The 17216-nt window shown below is 37.8% G+C and overlaps 1 protein-coding gene across 4 annotated transcripts in view; it reads right to left on the bottom strand.

Moving 5' to 3' along the window:
- LOC144653710 (protein furry homolog) overlaps positions 1-13772 on the bottom strand; it is a 33940-nt gene extending 20168 nt beyond the window's left edge. For all 4 annotated transcript variants that reach the window (XR_013570811.1, XM_078513769.1, XM_078513770.1 and 1 more), the window contains exons 1-26: positions 13422-13772; positions 12893-13083; positions 11285-11338; positions 10518-10598; positions 10267-10334; positions 9810-9879; positions 9600-9650; positions 8986-9255; positions 8824-8868; positions 8074-8265; positions 7573-7674; positions 6911-6966; positions 6388-6435; positions 5813-5921; positions 4984-5064; positions 4752-4808; positions 4480-4619; positions 3133-3243; positions 2942-3010; positions 2621-2704; positions 2167-2234; positions 1912-2039; positions 1304-1419; positions 963-1047; positions 607-699; positions 253-494 (exon numbers count right to left, since the gene is read on the bottom strand). Coding sequence is in view for 3 of the 4 variants with exons in the window: in XM_078513769.1 (XP_078369895.1) it covers positions 253-494; positions 607-699; positions 963-1047; positions 1304-1419; positions 1912-2039; positions 2167-2234; positions 2621-2704; positions 2942-3010; positions 3133-3243; positions 4480-4619; positions 4752-4808; positions 4984-5064; positions 5813-5921; positions 6388-6435; positions 6911-6966; positions 7573-7674; positions 8074-8265; positions 8824-8868; positions 8986-9255; positions 9600-9650; positions 9810-9879; positions 10267-10334; positions 10518-10598; positions 11285-11338; positions 12893-13083; positions 13422-13443 (2633 nt within the window). In the remaining variant the exon portion in view is untranslated. The remainder of the gene's footprint in view (positions 1-252; positions 495-606; positions 700-962; positions 1048-1303; positions 1420-1911; positions 2040-2166; positions 2235-2620; positions 2705-2941; positions 3011-3132; positions 3244-4479; positions 4620-4751; positions 4809-4983; positions 5065-5812; positions 5922-6387; positions 6436-6910; positions 6967-7572; positions 7675-8073; positions 8266-8823; positions 8869-8985; positions 9256-9599; positions 9651-9809; positions 9880-10266; positions 10335-10517; positions 10599-11284; positions 11339-12892; positions 13084-13421) is intronic.
- Positions 13773-17216: the final 3444 nt, after the last annotated feature.

Raw genomic sequence — 17216 nt, 5'->3', positions numbered from 1 at the left:
TTAAGAGTCACTGACTATTACGTTGGAGAATAATTTCTATTTTTGTGACCATCATGAAGTAAATTACTGTACAAACAAAGCCAGGAAAAAAACCTGAGATTCCAACCGGATTCAAAGACCAAACTTCTAATAATGATAATACTTCTCTGATACTAGCATTAGAGAAGAACATGGTTACAAAAAAAAACAACAGCACAACTGCAAGATGTGAAAGTACAACTGTACGTCAATACAGTAAGTATAAGCATTTACCCTGAATCAATTAAGGAGTAAACAGTGAGAAGGCGATTGAAGACATTTGGCCAACAGTACTGCAGAGCAGAAGGACAGAGTTCAGGAAGGTACCACTTGTGAAGAAGACCTGCTGTAAGTGATGACCAGAAGAGGCTGTGCAACCCAACATTAAGCTGTTCTCCCGTCTCCTTGTCCATGTTTGCAAACAGACGATCGTTCACAACCAAAATGTCGACATTGCCTAAAGGTCCTGTAAAGAGCTAACAAAAGAGTAGAAAAAGGATTTAAAGGGTAGAAACATGAACATTTGAAACAGAACTGCGCAGTTCATAGGTATTTGTTCAGAGGCAGTTGAGTACACAGTAGCTGTACCTTTTCGCTCTGCGGTGTGGAATGCAAAACTTTCTCAAGAACTGTTGGGAACACTTGGTCTACCACATCAAGCACATTTTTCTCTGATTTTTCCTAGAAAAAGAAAGTATCATTTTGTAAGTCAGAGTAGTTACCAAAACGAACTGGCCAATTATTTCTTGAGACACAGGTACATTAACATAACGACTTGTAGTAATTAAGATACATTGGTATCACAAAATAGGTAAAAAGAAATGAGTCATTCAAAGAGCCATTTGACAGAGAAGACTTCAAGTTTGTTTCATATGTACTAACAAAAAGAATGTACTTTAAGTTAAAAGAAAGTAAACTCTTCAATAATAAACATATACCAATACCTTCTCAGTAAGATCCATTAAACTGCATAACATTCTCACTTCTTTCAGTACAAGAAAGGCCAGCTTTCGTATCACAGGATGTATACTGTACACAGGTATAATCAACATTAGCAAAGACACAACAACAATTTATCATCTAACAGTCCTTGTCTTATCTTTCAAAGAAATTCAAATTACAAGTAATAACTGGATCTAGACACATTTCACATTTGCCCACATAGACTTGTTTCAAACTTAACTAGGTGGGTCTGCATAAAGCTCAATGGGAAAATCATGTTACAAACTCGACTTGAAAAACAATACAGAAAAACAAAACACTTAACACTGCAAAACAATTGTACCTGCAAAGCATTACAAGGGCAAAACCTTCCACACTGTGAAGAACAGTTATTCTGTCAACTTCCTTGTCGCTTGGCAGACAGTGAGCAGACAATTCCAGCTGCAAATCTTGTCCAGGCTAACAGCACAAACATACAACGGTGTTAGAGAACAACATGTACAGTCATTTAACACTTGTACAGAACATGACATCCCCAAAACATGTTCAGTGAACAAACAACCGTAGGAACTCTGTGTGCAAATGAACATGTACATGTTTACATTGTTGACATGATTATAGGGGGCTAAGCATGCATGTGTTGAGGCAGTGTGACCAAATTGTTGGCACATTGGACAGCAGATGTTGAGCAGTCCAGCCGATTTGTGAACAGTCCAATGTCATTTGTTGCATTCTTGGCCAGAACACCTACTAGCACAGTTGCTCCTGTCCATTGTTGCGAGTGGAAGTAACCTACAAAAGACTAGCATCCCATCCAGGAATGGAAGCAATAAAACTCTTGTCTCTTTGTGTTATGGGAACCAGGATTTATAAGAACTGGCCCAAGTGCAGACTTCTAAATGATAAATGATGACGTTAAAGTAATGTTTCATTCTTTAGTGCAAGACTCACCTTCTCTCCAGGGCCAGCAGAGACAGCAGTCTTCCAGTGAGATAACAGTTGTAACAACATGCGCAGTGCACTGTCCAGCAATGACGGCAGGTTATCTTGGATCTCACGTAGAATAACATTAATGAAGCCTACAAGTGATTGTGATAACAAAATTGTTACATTGAAGCCACAATAAATAGACAGCTTCAATTCTGGGCTGCAAAATATGAACTTCAGCTTATGAGTTAATTGATGAAAATTTGCACATTTTTGTACCTAAGACTGTGATTTCTCTCCAGTCAGCAAAGTCAAGCACAAGGGATTGAAGAGATGACAGGGCCAGCCTACAAAAAAAGAAAGGCAATATTAAAAAAAGATTAAAACAAAGCTTGTATACTCGTAGCCATCAAGTATCACTTGCAATACCTGGATCAGGTACATGAACAATTATATTAACTTTAATATCAGGGCCATAGGCGGGATCTTGCATGGTTGTGTGCGAGCCCCAGAGGAGTGAGCATCTCTTGGGGTCCAGAGGGAATTTTCCCCCAGGAAATTTTGAAAAATCAAGTTGTTTTAAAGTCCACATTTTCTGCATTCTGAAAGTCATTTTAATTCTCACTCCCCAATAAGGCAACCCTTTGTAGCCTGTGGGTGGGTGCGGACACACCCATCGTACCCCCTGCCTATTTATACTATTGTATAATAATCAAGTTAACTCTTCTCTTACCCTCTCAATTCTTCATCCATGTGAACAGTTAGACGGGACAGAAGATCCACAAGCTCTATATTAGTCATGCCTTCAGGAATACACCTTAAGGGTAAACAATGTTGCATCACATAAGTACATCTTTACATGAAGATCGCCAAAAATTTAAAACAAAAACCTATCTTTATGATTTCATTAGCACTATTTGTGTGACAGGTTCTTAAAAATACTATAGACTACCTAAATTTCATTTTCTTAGCTGATGCTACACATTTTGAACATTTTATGTTTTCATTCAACAACTGAAATATTAAACAAAGCTACAAACTACAATTATTATACCTTGGGATTGCAGCAATACAAGTCCTAAACAATTCAATTTTTGGATCAACCTTTGGTTTTCGTTCACCCCTGAAAAATAAAAATGGTCAACTGGTTCAGAATAAAATTGAGGGGTACTGGTGGGTGGAGACAAATTAAAAACAGAAAGTCAAGCACTGCAAAACAGAATGGCCATTGTGAATAATACTTACGCAGCAACTTCCTCTGGTTCCTTGTGAGAACAATGTGGATTTGTCATCATCATGGGTCGGCCAACTTGTGCATCTAATGCTCTTATGATGCTATCCAGGGCCTTCCGGATGCTGAACAAAAGAATAATGTTTTAGTAGAGTTCTAACTAGATTTGCTTCAAATAACAAATTCCAATATCTGTATACATTTTAAGTGATATAAAACTTCTCATGCTTCAGCAAAATCATGCACGGACTGAATCTTTTGAAACATGCAGCTGTATACAGTACATGCGCTCATCAGTTCATTCCGGCAACAATTTCAAGTTTTTAAAGATACATTACTAACAGTGACTGTCATTCTTTTATTCCTTTCAGGAATTTAATTATGCAGTAAACGTTCTAAATCTTCCTCCCAAACTTTGGAGAAGGGAGAAAAGAGACCTTATGACCTCTGGAAATGACCTCCAGCCACTGCACACTAATGACACTGATGGTGTGCGATAGTTCAGCCAATCAGATTGCAACATTTGCATTGGTATATGAGTAAAATTCTGCCGATACTGGTTAGATGATGCTAACATGTATATATAGATTACCAAGAGCACGCAATTTCCACACTGGAAAACGAACGATAGCGAGCGAACGAGTGAGTCCAAGTCGGATATCCGTACACACTTCTTCTGTTTATTTGATCACATGTAAGTTACACGATTCAGGATCATACCGACATTACAGTTGACCTAGCGGGAGGAAACAAACAGGCAATCATCGCTTCGCGAAACCACTAATCAGATACTCCACATCTCTCACTTATTACACATCGTCTGACAATGGTTCGCATGGGAACATCGCCACACGTCACTCACCAGAATGAACAAATTCGATATACACACAGAGTCGGTTTAGGCATATTGCGACGCAATCCACATTCATCAATCTCTCTGTGTTCCCAGGTGCTAGTGCTGATTTCTGAGTCCGCGGGTGTGTAGTGGATCTGTCTTCGCTCCTCGACACTCGCTGTCTTCCTCCGCCTGAATTCGTTTCTCCTGTTCTTTGGCTTCCGGTTCCTGTTTGCTTCCTCCTGTCTCTACATGACACCGTGTCATTTCCTCTCCGTGGACACTCCGCTTGGCTCCCTCGACCATTGAGTTCTCGTGCTGTTGGTTGGGTCGCCTGTGCTGATTGGTTTTTCACAGTGGAAGCTTCGCGAAGCTGATTGACGTTGCTTCTCACATGTGAACAAAATGAATCTATTTGGGAGATATGCCCAACTCGCTATATATGTGATAAATATCTGTTCTTTCTGTTCGTTGACCTCTGTCTTTTGATACAGCTTACAACAAAAACATTTGACAGGAAGCGTACCTGTGGTAATAGTTTGCTAGTCCAATGCTGCTTGCCTGACTCTCAGTCAGATTCTTCATGGAAGCTACTCTACGTACTCTGACAGTATTGCCAGATGGTAAGCTTGCGTTGGTGGCTGGCATTGCTGGTGTCTCAGCACCCTATAAGAGAAAAAAATAAGTAACATCAGACAATTACATTACACAGTACAGTGTAAGTATACGGTAATATAACCTTGGGCAATGTTTTCTACATTCAGCCTGTACTACAAATTGCATGCACACTTTCCCCACCTTTCTTTGGAGACTATCAGCAATAACAAAAAATGCACGAAGGCCAATGTTCATTCTCTGGAGAAATAAAATGTATAACCAGGCACAGATTAGTATAAATTTCCTATACTACATATGTAAGTAACACAAATCATTTGAACTTTCATTATTAATAGTCATATCTACATTTAAACACAATTAAATGATTAAAAGGAAAAATGATGTTGTTGATTTTATAGAGACTATAATATACCTCAGGACTTATTGTCCTTGTTGTTCTGCCAACACTAAGTAAGTCAAAGATGATGTCATTCATAGCAAAGTCCAGCTTTTCCTAGAAAGGAAAAGAAAATGAAAAGTTAATTTAACCGTTCACAATTCAAATCTACATTAATTTTACAGTAATTTCATTCTCTAAGTAGCAATAAGAGATCAGCAAACCAGAGTCACAAGAAGTCAGAAGTATTGAGATTTGCACTTGAACACAGACTTGCTGTGCACAGTCATAAGTGTATTAATTAAAAGTCCTCAAGGCCTACATGTATACCTGCCAACTTTTTCTGGGTCAAAGGCGTGAGATTTTTATCCTGAGAGTGCCAGGATTTTTGAAGAGGATACGATAATGTCCGAAGCCTCCCAAAGACGTCTGAGGTATTCCGAAGACGTTCCGAACATATCCCGATCCTAGTGCGTGGACATGTTTTGCTAAACACTACCCCGTTCCAAATGCTTTTCTCATCAAAACTCTGAGATTTCGGAGAAAGTATCGTCATTTACTCATTTTACATGGAGTTTTCATTTCTCACATTGGTTTGAGTTTACATTTTTTGGAAAGTGTGTTCGTTTTGGTTGTAAAAACTCACATTTTTTGACCAGGCGTGAGAAATTGGTTCGTAAGCGTGAGTTGGCGTGAGACTGAAGTTTTCAACTCGCAGGCGTGAGACTCATGCCCAAGGCGTGAGAGTTGGCAGGTATATACATGTAGGAATTTGAAAAAGGCAACATTCTTGTGGCCAGGGTGAGGGAGCCTGGAAGAAGTGCAGAAGTGTATGCTCTGCCTCAAAATCTCTGGCTGCCTTTACCTGAGCAATAAACTGTATAATCTTGACAAAGTAGTTCATGGGAGCTTCCCTTGGAACAACAGCACGGTTACCCCGAGGAAAGAGCACATCAGTGATGCTTCGTAGCCGACTAGAGGAAAGTAAAAGAAGGTTAAAATGAAACTCTGTCTAAAGTTATATTGTGCATGGAACAAACCCTGGTATTATCTCAAGCCCTCTGGATCAAGGAGAGGTTCTTAGGCCATGTTCCATCCTCAGAAGGAGAAATTAGAGAAATCTGTACAAGAAAGTGCAGGGTTACATTGAAAAGACAGCAGAACATCCAAGGACTGATTCTGGATCACCCAAGAAAAACTCAGGGTCCAAAGGTCCATACTGAAAGGTCTGGACAATCCACTTGTAGCACATAGTCTAGACTTTGGCAAATAACTGTAAACTATGGGATCCATGGCCGGTCTCCTGGGTCAGTGACAAAAATTAATTATCACTGTTAACAGTATGGGCATGCGTCAGATGTAATTAATAGATGTAAGTTGTGTTTATTTAATGTTTGATGAAACCTTTCCGGCATAATTCAGAATGTTTTGTATTGTTACCTTACTGTTGCTGTGTTACTTTCTCCCTTGATTCTGACCATGTAAACCCTACAAGATAAAGATATGCCATTAAATCAACACTTGCTTAATGACAATTCTCCAAATTATTCCAGGTTTACCACTAAGGTTCAACTTTTGGTAAGCCATACATTGGTAATGGTAATCTCTACAGTATCTTCATTAAAAACAGTTGTTTTAAAACTGAGATTCATCTCATTGTTAATCCACTGAGACAGAAAACATGTAGATACAATCAATTTTTTGGTTTTTTTATAATTTTTTCTTCTAAAAAAATTAAAAATTTTTTTTTTAAAAAAAAAAAAAAAAAATTATCGCGAAAATATTTTTTTAAAAAAAAAATTTAAAGAAAAAAAACCTAACCGAAAAAACTGTTGAACGTTTTTTATTTTTCACTTTAAAAAGATGTCAGGATGACATCGAAACGTTGTGTCTCACTGCCGCTTATTTTTATTGTCAAATGTTTATCAAAATTTAGATACAATCAAATATTGAAATTACTAACCAAACTAATCTGTATAAACATTCCATTGCTACTTTCTGCATCTTTACATCTTTTTGCTGCAAATAGGATAAAATTAAGGCATCAATACCTACAATTTACACTTTAATGTGCAGTATTTAAGAAGGAATAAAAGTGGGACAAGGAACAGTTTTTGCTTCTCTGAGTTGTTTGTTTGTTTAATTTGTTTGTTTTATTATTGTTTTCAGGAGATCCCTTGCTTTTTGTGTTAATGTTTTCACTTGTTTGTCTGTCTATTTGTCTGCTTGTTTGTTTGTTTTTAATGTTTTTATTTCGTAAGTTTGTACATTTGTGTTTGTTTCCTTGTTTGTCTGTTTATCCCTTTTCTGTCTCTTTTAATACTGTAAGTACCGACTCTTCCTTTTTTGTGTGCGAATCGTCATTTTGTTTCTTTCTATCAGTGCTTTTTGTTTGCTCATTTTGTTTTATTGTCGGTTTGTTTATCTTTTGTATGTTTTGATTTGATGTGTGACTTTATCTGTCTATGATTGTCTGAGTGTGTTATTTCTTTCTTTCTTTGTTTGATTGTTTGTTAGCCTCTTTGAGCTTGCTTGTATTATTTTGTCTGTTTTACTATTTACAATGTACATGAAATTGCTTTCTAGTTAGTTTTTTTTTTTTTCACTGGAAGGATCATAAGTTACCTTCAGAGTTCCCAAGCACATATTCAGGAAACTTGGCCAACTGCTGAGGAAAAAAGCTTTTTGGCTGACACAAAGCAGCACAGTCACAAGTGGATAGATGGGCTGCAACGGAAAAATAAAAAATATTATTAATAAATGCGATACATGCACAAGGATGTAGATAAAAGCTGGCAGTCAGGTAAAATAGCAAAAAAAATCCCACAAGTTTCAAAAGTTAGCTACATCCTTCCATTTATCAGCTGTATTGCAAATAAAGGGCTGTAGGCAGAATTTTGCATGGGTGGGTGCGAGCACCAGAAGTGTGAGCTTCTAGGTGGGTGTTGGGGTATTTTCCACCAGAAAATTTTAAAAGATCAAGTTTTCGAAGGCCAATTTCCTGCATACTGAGAGTTATTTTAAAACTCACACCCAGATTAGGCGGACCTTTGTGGCCTGTGGGGAGGGGGGTGAAGACGCACTCATTGCATCCCCTGCCTCAGGTACCGCAGGTGTTTCACTTACTTGACTGTGTCTGGTCTTCTTTGTGAGATCGAATGCATGATGATACATCATGTCCACAAAGCCCTTTAAAGCAGGCACATTCAGCTCTCTGTTGGCTCCGGCAGCCACAGGAAGGAGGATTTCCACAAACATCAGAGCAAATGCATGCTTTACTTCCTTGTCCCTGGAGTCTATAAACATGGCAGCACATTCCTGCAAACAAATTAAAAATATATAAAAAGACAAAAGCAAAATTTATTGAAATTAATCACATATCAATTAATGAATAATTATTACAAAACTTGTGATGTAAAACATAAATCAAAGAGCTCTTCGAGCCACGACTGAATTTTTTTGCCAAGTTTAAAAGTTTAGTTTTCATTCCTTGAAAATTTATGAGCAGCAGGTGATTCAAACATTCATAGCTTCACCCAGAAAGTTAATTCACAACTTTCAAAACATGTTCAGAGCCACCTTAATTATTTTAAGTAAAGGTGATTCTGAAATCACTAACAGCTAGTTCATTATTGACAAATTTTAACTCAAAATAAATTAATTTTAGCATAATAATTATTTTTACTGATATATATGTTGTGGTTTAATTTTTTCTTTGGTTTAAAATTTTTCAAACCAGTTTGATTTTTATTTTTCATTGTCTTATGTTCATTAACATAATCTGAAACAAAGGGAAATAAAAATCAAACTGGCTTGAAAATTTTTAAACCAAAGAAAAAATTAAACCACAACATATATATGTATATATATACTCACCCTCATAAAATTAAACGACTCTTCCAACTCCTCAACTGGAAATAACTGAAAATCAATATAATTATAAAAAATTAATAGTAAATTTAAAACAATTTAAAATGTATCTGCATAAAAAAGGGTGATCGTATAGCTAACACTGGTAACAAAGCTAGATCCACAAACCTTAATTCTTAAATACTTCATTCCATAAATAATATTCACAAAAGATGAAGGATTGTTTTGATGCTCTTTGAACTCAGCCACAAATCTTTTCCGGACTGGAAGAAAGCAAGCCTGTGCCAGCACACCAACAACTTCAGCATACAGAGCAGCAATAATTTCCCCACTGCCAGCTGTGGGAGCAGTAGCATAACTGTCCCTTTGCTTAAAATGCCTGAATGCCAGTGATAGGATGTACTGAATATACTCATCATCCACTGGGTGAACAGGCAACTGGAAAAAAATCGGAAACGTTAATTAAGCAAAAACCAATTTTTATAACCATGGTGATGTCATGAGGGTCACAAAGATCCACTATGGCCAATTTACACGGTAGGACTTTCTCACATGCGACAAGCTTACGACAGGCCTACGACATGACTTGGGACTATTAACGTGCACCAGCACCTGTCATAATGATGTGGTAGGTTGATTATCACGATGTGATTTGTGTTGTAGTCATGGTGTAAGCACGTCACATGCGATAATCCTAGGCAAAATCGTACCATCTAATTCACCCTTAGGTCACAAACAATTTGGTAACAAATCTCAAGGAAGACAGACCTCTCTCTACTCACCTGTTTTAGGACCTCAATAAGAGCTAAACAAAACAAGAAGTCCACAGCAAGCTGAAAAATAAAAAGAACACAACTTGAAAATAAAAACAACCTGAACACAGAACATACACAAACATGATGGGAAAAGCAATCTTTAGCAGAAAAAATAAAAAAAATGAAACAAGAAAGGCACAAAAGGGGGAGAGTTTTTTTAGTGGTGCTGGTACTTACATCTCTCCTTTCTGTGAGATGATCTTTGTTAACATGGAATTTACTTTGGAGCTTGGGTGATTCACTGCCACTAGTTCAACAAACAACACTGAATATTAATATTAAATATTCAAAATATTGAAATTAAATGAAAGGCATTAATTATAAAGACACAATTGAGAGAATGTTTGAAAAACAGCTTGTCTATAATGTAATTGTCACACATCTGAGTTGACAAAAGCAGAAAATTTCTGTCACAATTTTATTCGACAAAACAGCTGTGACGTGAAGTACCAACCAATTACAGACACTACACCAATCTCTTCAGACCTAAATTGCTCAAGGCATGGAATTCTTCAGGTAAAATTACAGATTTCTTCCTACAGAATGGGATATTATGGGCACAAAGTGACAAATCAACTGTTTAAGTTGACTAAAGCACTACAGAGTGTTTGTGTATATATACAGTGTACCATACCCTTTAGGCCTTGTGATGTTGATCTTGCCTTTATGCCCATCTGTTTCTGACTCGCCAGTTTTGTTTTGCTGGGGAAATAGAAATCCAAGAAATCACTAATTAAATATTTAAGGTAGCTTTGCACAAAAATTAAGCAGCTTGACTGTTACAAAAAAAGACAAGTCATTTGACAGACAAAATAAAACTTAAAGATAGCAAAATAAAAGGACTTTAAAGTGTGGTTAATCATTTCTGTCAAATAGCTCTCTTACCTGTTTCTCATACCACTTAAACAGTGTCTTTAGAAGAGATGAAAGACTGTATTCTGCTACAATATGTAGAGAATTCAGCAACTGAAAAAAAGCATTTTTAAGTATTAAATGATAATAATAATTATAATAATAATAATAATAATAATAATAATAATAATAATAGATTACAGACACAGGTAAAAAAAAGGTAAAGTCAGCATTCAAGCCTAGTGGCCCATCAGGCCGGAGCTTTTCCCGGTTTCCATAGTATATAGAGGATAGTGAAGAAATTATTCAACATGACACGAGCGTGGGACAAAGAAAAAATCTGAGTCCCCGACGGGAATCGAACCCATGGCCTCCCAGATACCGGTTGGGCGCTCTAACCAACTGAGCTACGAGAGACTTGTTGTGAGCTGGGCCATTTACTAGGTTGATATATGACACACGTTGCTGATCCTAGCAGTATGCAGGACGCGTGTCATATATCAACCTAGTAAATGGCCCAGCTCACAACGAGTCTCTCGTAGCTCAGTTGGTTAGAGCGCCCAACCGGTATCTGGGAGGCCATGGGTTCGATTCCCGTCGGGGACTCAGATTTTTTTCTTTGTCCCACGCTCGTGTCATGTTGAATAATTTCTTCACTATTTATCACCGAGCTTGAAATTTACCATCTTTATTATTTACTATATAGAGGATATTACACGGCGGCGCGAAGATATGAATTTTATTTTCGAGTGGTAAAGCAATAGCATTGGGCCTCCTGCTTCATTTTTTATAATACCCACCTGATCAAACTGAGGATCTTCTCCTTTCTGAAGAGACTTGGACACTGGCCTCTCCTGTAAAAAACAACATGATCAAATAAATGTTAATTTTTGTAAGCTATAATTATCCATACCTCCCCCACAGAAGGGATTTTTCCCATACCCTCTGCCCACCCACCCTCCACCCCTTCACAGAAAGTTTTTTGGTTTAATCCCCCCTGCAATCCCCTCCCCCCACCTAAAAAATTTAAAGAGGTGGTGGTAAAAATTTTGGATTCTGATCTACTCTGCATCCACTCGGAATTTTTACAATGACCTTCCATTAGGCAGGTATGGAAATTTTTTTAACTGCACACTTTATAAGAGAATTAATTCTTATGAAGTTTTAAGTTTACTCATTATGAGTCATGGACATTTCAACAAAATAACAGGTAGGTCCAATATCAATGAAGTGGAGTTTTTAAAAGACGACGTAGATGTGCTGTTCTGACTGACAAGATCTCTGTCATGCCTAAGCGACCAAGTGTATTTTACATTCAGGTTCTCTTGAAACCATATACAGAATAAAAAATACAGAACTAACATTAACTTCACTTGTTGGAATTTAAGTTTGAGCTGGTCCCTTTGGACTCTTTATTCAAATACCAAACAACAAAGTACTACACAAAAAGTACAATGTCGTGGCATCAGCCATATATACATGACTACCCATGCATACACTGCACCCACGTAATTTAACTTAATGATCACGCCATACAAACACATAATAAAAACAATACTACTGAACAAATAATTATTAATACCTCACATCAGGAGAGCACAACACGTGATCCCAAGAGAAATGAGGTATGTCACCTTTTGGTGCATTAATGACAGACAGACATTTATACACTTGGTGAAAATAGTCTTATCTCAATCTGTGCACTTGATTCGAAAATTTATCAGTGATAAATTACATCCCAGGAGTAAAATTTATCTTTCACTCTAGCCATGGGTAGCTAGAGGTGTCAGCACTGCGCTAAATAATTCAAAACAAGATCGAAAACCGAGAGCATGTGCTTGCTGATGACCATTTGTTACGCACCAGTTGACTATGTACACAAACCCAGAAAAAATATTTGGTGTTTACACACGAATCACGAGATTACTGCATTTTTGCATGGTAAAAATATCCCAGTTGCAGAGGCTTTTTTAGAATTTAGGGTCACTGCAAAAAGACTGTTTCAAATGTTTCTTATGACCCCGAAAATGATACTTATAACAAAACATTTAGCAAAATAGACTCACCAGCACTATATACAAGCTGTGTGGCGTTCAAGCATTGTTTTCTCACAGTGGGCATTTTATCAAGCCCATTAGGTGCAAAATAGACCAACATTTTTAGTCAAAAACACCCACATTTAGCAGGAAAATCTTCAATTGTTATCAGATAAATTTGGATCGATCAATTATTCCTAAATCGGACACTACACATAAGGTCAAAAGTTGTAAACAAAACTCGCGCGCGAGTACAGTGTAAATTTCCGATACCCACTCAAACCAAAAATAAATTCCGCCCTCTAATCTTTCGCTAATCTCGCCGTCAACAACCCCAGTGCAGTAAAACCCAATATTTATGCAAAGACTCACCAAAGGTTCGCTCAGAATAGTTTCGATCTTCTTTTCCGCGAGCACAGTGAACTCGGCAAACAATGTCCTCAGGACGAACTCGCCGGGAGTCACATCCGAACCTGTCGTGGATGTTTGCCGTTCGGGAGGCTGTCCCCACGGCAAAACAAAACCATTTTCAACTGCGCTGGAAGCTTTGCCATCATCTGAAACTAAAGATCAGAAACTTATGCTTTGCGAAACTTGTATTGATCTCAATAGTTTGGTGACTAAAGGCAAGTCAGACGGTAATGTCGATAAATATCGACGTAACCGGCTCCATCGATCGAACGGTGACAACCGCGACAAAATCTCGACCTAAATTATCTAAACTAAAGAAAAACTATTCAAAAATGGCCAGTGTAAGCTTGAGTTCAGCGAGAACGGTGTACAGCTTACAGCTCCAGATAATTATTGAAGAATCTTGGCCAGCTCTTTAAATATAAGCTAACGATTTTCTATTTTATAACTGTCGCTTATGCAATGATATATTACGCAAATCTTTGCCTACCTCGGTTTTCAGTCTCTGCCATTGTGTTTAGGAGTCGATTCTTTCTTCATGGCGTCTCTTAGATCGCTGTCTTGCGAAACACTGAACTTCTCCGTCGCGGAACATAAGCTGTGTAAAGTTTCTGTGACCGGTTGTTGTGGAATATCGAAGGAGTACAGGTGCGACAAATTTCCTGCGATAAATTAAGCAAGCGCTACCATTCGCTGAAACTCAAGCAATAGACGAAATATCCTTTCTCTGCCTCATGGCACTAACAAAATGTTTACTGCAAAAGGAAACCGAGACCCTATAACTTTTTGAACAACTAAAATAATTTGCTGCAAAATACAAAACTTGAAGACAAGAGGAAGCTCTCAACAAGTGACGCATGCGTCGAAGCCATAAACAGTGGAGTGACTCTCGACTGACCAATCACATGTTAGAACGCACAACACTCTGCTTCCACTCTGTTCCGTTTCCGGTTAATTTAATTTGCAAATAAACACTGTTGAACAGATTTTTAATTTGTAAAATTTGTACAACAGTTCTTCTGGCGACTTTTACCGGCGAATAATCATAAAAGTGTTTATTGCTCAAGAAATCACAACAAGGAAGTATTCGTCGCGCTTTGAGCAACTTGTACGAATCCAGTCATCAGCTGTTGACCTGTCTGTCATCTTTATAATGGTGACTGGTCGTCTTGTATTACGTAATGTCTAATTTAAGCCGAGATAGCGTCTTTAATCAATATTCCTCGGTAGCTTAGGACTTTAGAAGCTAGGTTCTAGCAAAAATTGCTCTCCGATGAACATGATAATCAGTAAAGCCCAAGGTATTAAAAGCGTTATCTTTTCATCGAAGCGTAACCTCTCTTCGGTAAATTAACCGGAAGTGAAATTGCCGACTGCTCGCGTGATGTTTGCATTTTGATGAAATGGGCACGCGGTTGACAATGTTGTTTGTTTTATGTTTAGTTTATGTTTCCCAGGGTATCAAGATGAACAAGGAACTATTAAACAATCGTCAGAATCGGAGTTGATTGCAACCGGCCGATCCTATCTCGAACACAAAGTTTACTCCAAATATTTTGCTCGATGTTGACCTTCTTGTAGTTATGCCGAAACAAGTTCCTGTTCTTGTTATTTCTTGTTCTCTTGTTATAATAGGATCGATGACAGATTTTGAACTTTATTTCAACTGTTTGAAAACTGAAGGAAATCTTAAAAACAGTTCCTGATGAAATCACACGTATAAAAACTTAACTTATTAAACAAGTGACGAAAACGGAAGAAATTATTTGTAGTGTATCAAGAAGTGCCACTTTGCTAGTACCTTAAAATACTTGTTCAATATTTTCAGCCAAAGTCCGAAGTCGTCGAATTGAGAATATTGCAAAGTCATGCTTCTTAGAGAAAAATAATCCGGTTTCCATGTGGAAGGATAAAGGCGGTTGCGGAATCAAGAACGTAAAGGATTTTGAAAAGGTCGAAAAGCAAAGTGGGTGTTAAATCACGCTTCGCGGAAAATATAACGGCAAGAGATAACGGTCAATGCACCGTGTCTAATTTCTTGTATTCCGTTACGTGTGGCAGTACAGTTCATAGCAAACTAAAGAGTGGAAATTCGTTTTAATATTTTATAGTTCATGGATCCATTTCAAGAAGAAAACTAGGAAATGCATTTATTTCAACGCCAAAAAAATATGGATTTTTACAGGCCTGAACACTAATAACGTCAGAGTTCCCAGTTTCTTTGCGTAATACTACCAAAATATAACTTCCTAACCTTTCCTGAACTATTGTGCGCACCGAAAAGACAATCACAATCCCGAATCCTGAATAAGAAGTTCTTTTGACATTTTAGTACGCTATGGCGACCATGGCGTCTTCAGTACTCAGTACACGGGTACAGGCCGCCTGATCTGACATGATCTGACATGCTTCATTGACAATTTTAAATTAAAGCGTGCCCAAGGATGCTTGACCATATTTGGTAATGTTTGTAACTCCAAAAGCTGACTGACGTAACAATGACGTCAAGAATCCGAAATATGCTAGATTTTCTCTCACTTTTAGAGCGCTAGCAAGCGTCCGTTAAAAAATTTAACCTCTAAATTAAACTTCCATCGACGAACCTGATTTTTTTTTCGTTGAACAGTATCTAAATTAAAAACAGCTTGAAATATCCAACGCTGAAACGCTGAAGATTTTTCGCTCAAGTATTTGAAGACGTTTTACCTCAGAAGTTTATAATTAAAGACTTTTGTTTACCCTAAGCTGGAAAATAAACAATATTGTTGGTAGGCTCCACTCACGTGAAGTAAAAAATAATTGCGGCTTATTTTAAATACTTGTCAAAATAAAGAAGAATGGCGTTTTTTTAAAAAAAAAAATACCTTCTTTCGTTTGAGAGAAATCTACGTATTTGTATTCTGCAAATTAGGAAAGTGATGACGACATAAATTGTTCCACAAAGGGATAAGCCACTGAATCAAGGATATCTCTAGAAATATTAGAGCAATGTTCCTCAAACCTGAAACCATTGATGTACACGCGAAATAAACAAAATTGTCCTGCTGAGCAAAGTAAAAGGGAGTAAAAGTGTTTTGCCGAGAACACGACAAAGCGACATTGCCCCTCAGTCTTACACATACAAAAAAAAAACCGGCACCACACAATCACCTTTTTAAGATAAACGGCATGCAGTGCATGCAGAAGCGATGCCATTTCACAAAGGGTCTAACATGATTTTGAATTATTATTATTTATTATCAGGGGCGTAGCCAGGATTTTTGTATAGGGGGGTTCCAAATGTGAATTGTATTTGCGAAGGTAAAACTGAGCGCCGGAGGCGCTCCTCCTCTAGGGGGGTCCGGGGGCATGCTCCCCCGGGAAATTTTGAAATTTGCGGTCCCCAGAAATGGCATCTCCTTGATTCTAAGCATAAATTTTTAGCAATTTTAGCGTCAATTGAAGCTAGCATTTCTTAGAAGGGAAGCTCAAAATCCCGCGTACCAGGTAATTTTTCCGGCGTACCATTCACTCCCGGCGTACCGTCACTCACTAGTCAGCTAGTATATCAGCCAGAAGTAGGCGCCGTGGATGCTTCCGTGCAAAAATGTCGACTGTTGCACTAATATCAATTTCTCTGTTGTAATGTATGTTCATAAGAGCAAGTCCCGACTCTCGCTGGTCATTGTAGCCCGCAGGTATGTCTTTAGTCTGCGCAATGTGCTGAACGATCGCTCACATTCTGCAGAAGTAATTGGCAACGTACACAAGATGCGCAGCAACTTGTGCACATTTGGATAAAAATCGCTGTCACATTCTGCCAAGGCCTGAACTGCACTGTTTGGTAGGTCTTGATCCGCACTACACGTACAACGCAGGCTTGTATACACGAAATTTTGTTATTGTAAACACAAGGTGATACTTTATAGATTTCATTTTATTTTCTCAAAAATTTCATTTTTCTAATCTGGCGGAATTAAAGGGGGGTTCTAATAATATTTTTTCTCTTGAATTAGCTATTGCGATATCCCGAAGGGGGGTTCCGGAACCCCTGGAACCCTCCCCTGGCTACGCCACTGATTATTTGTCAAAAACTAAACGTAAATAAAAGTAGCCGACACCTTGTGCGTGATAAAGACTGTTATCAAATTGTAGTGTACATTTTTTAAACCTAAGAAGCAATGTTGGTGATTATTTTAATAGCATAGTTAGGATCTGATGGAATTCAAATAAATACAGTAGTTATGAATGCACAGGCCAAGGATGCAAAAATAATAATACATTTTCTTCGTAGATTTTCTCAATT

The sequence above is a fragment of the Oculina patagonica genome, chromosome 5 (genome assembly GCF_052425735.1).
Source record: "Oculina patagonica isolate OP01 chromosome 5, crgOcupat, whole genome shotgun sequence".
NCBI lineage: Eukaryota > Metazoa > Cnidaria > Anthozoa > Scleractinia > Oculinidae > Oculina > Oculina patagonica.
The sequence above is the reverse complement of the archived record's forward strand: the minus strand, read 5'-3'. Positions and strand labels throughout refer to the sequence as shown.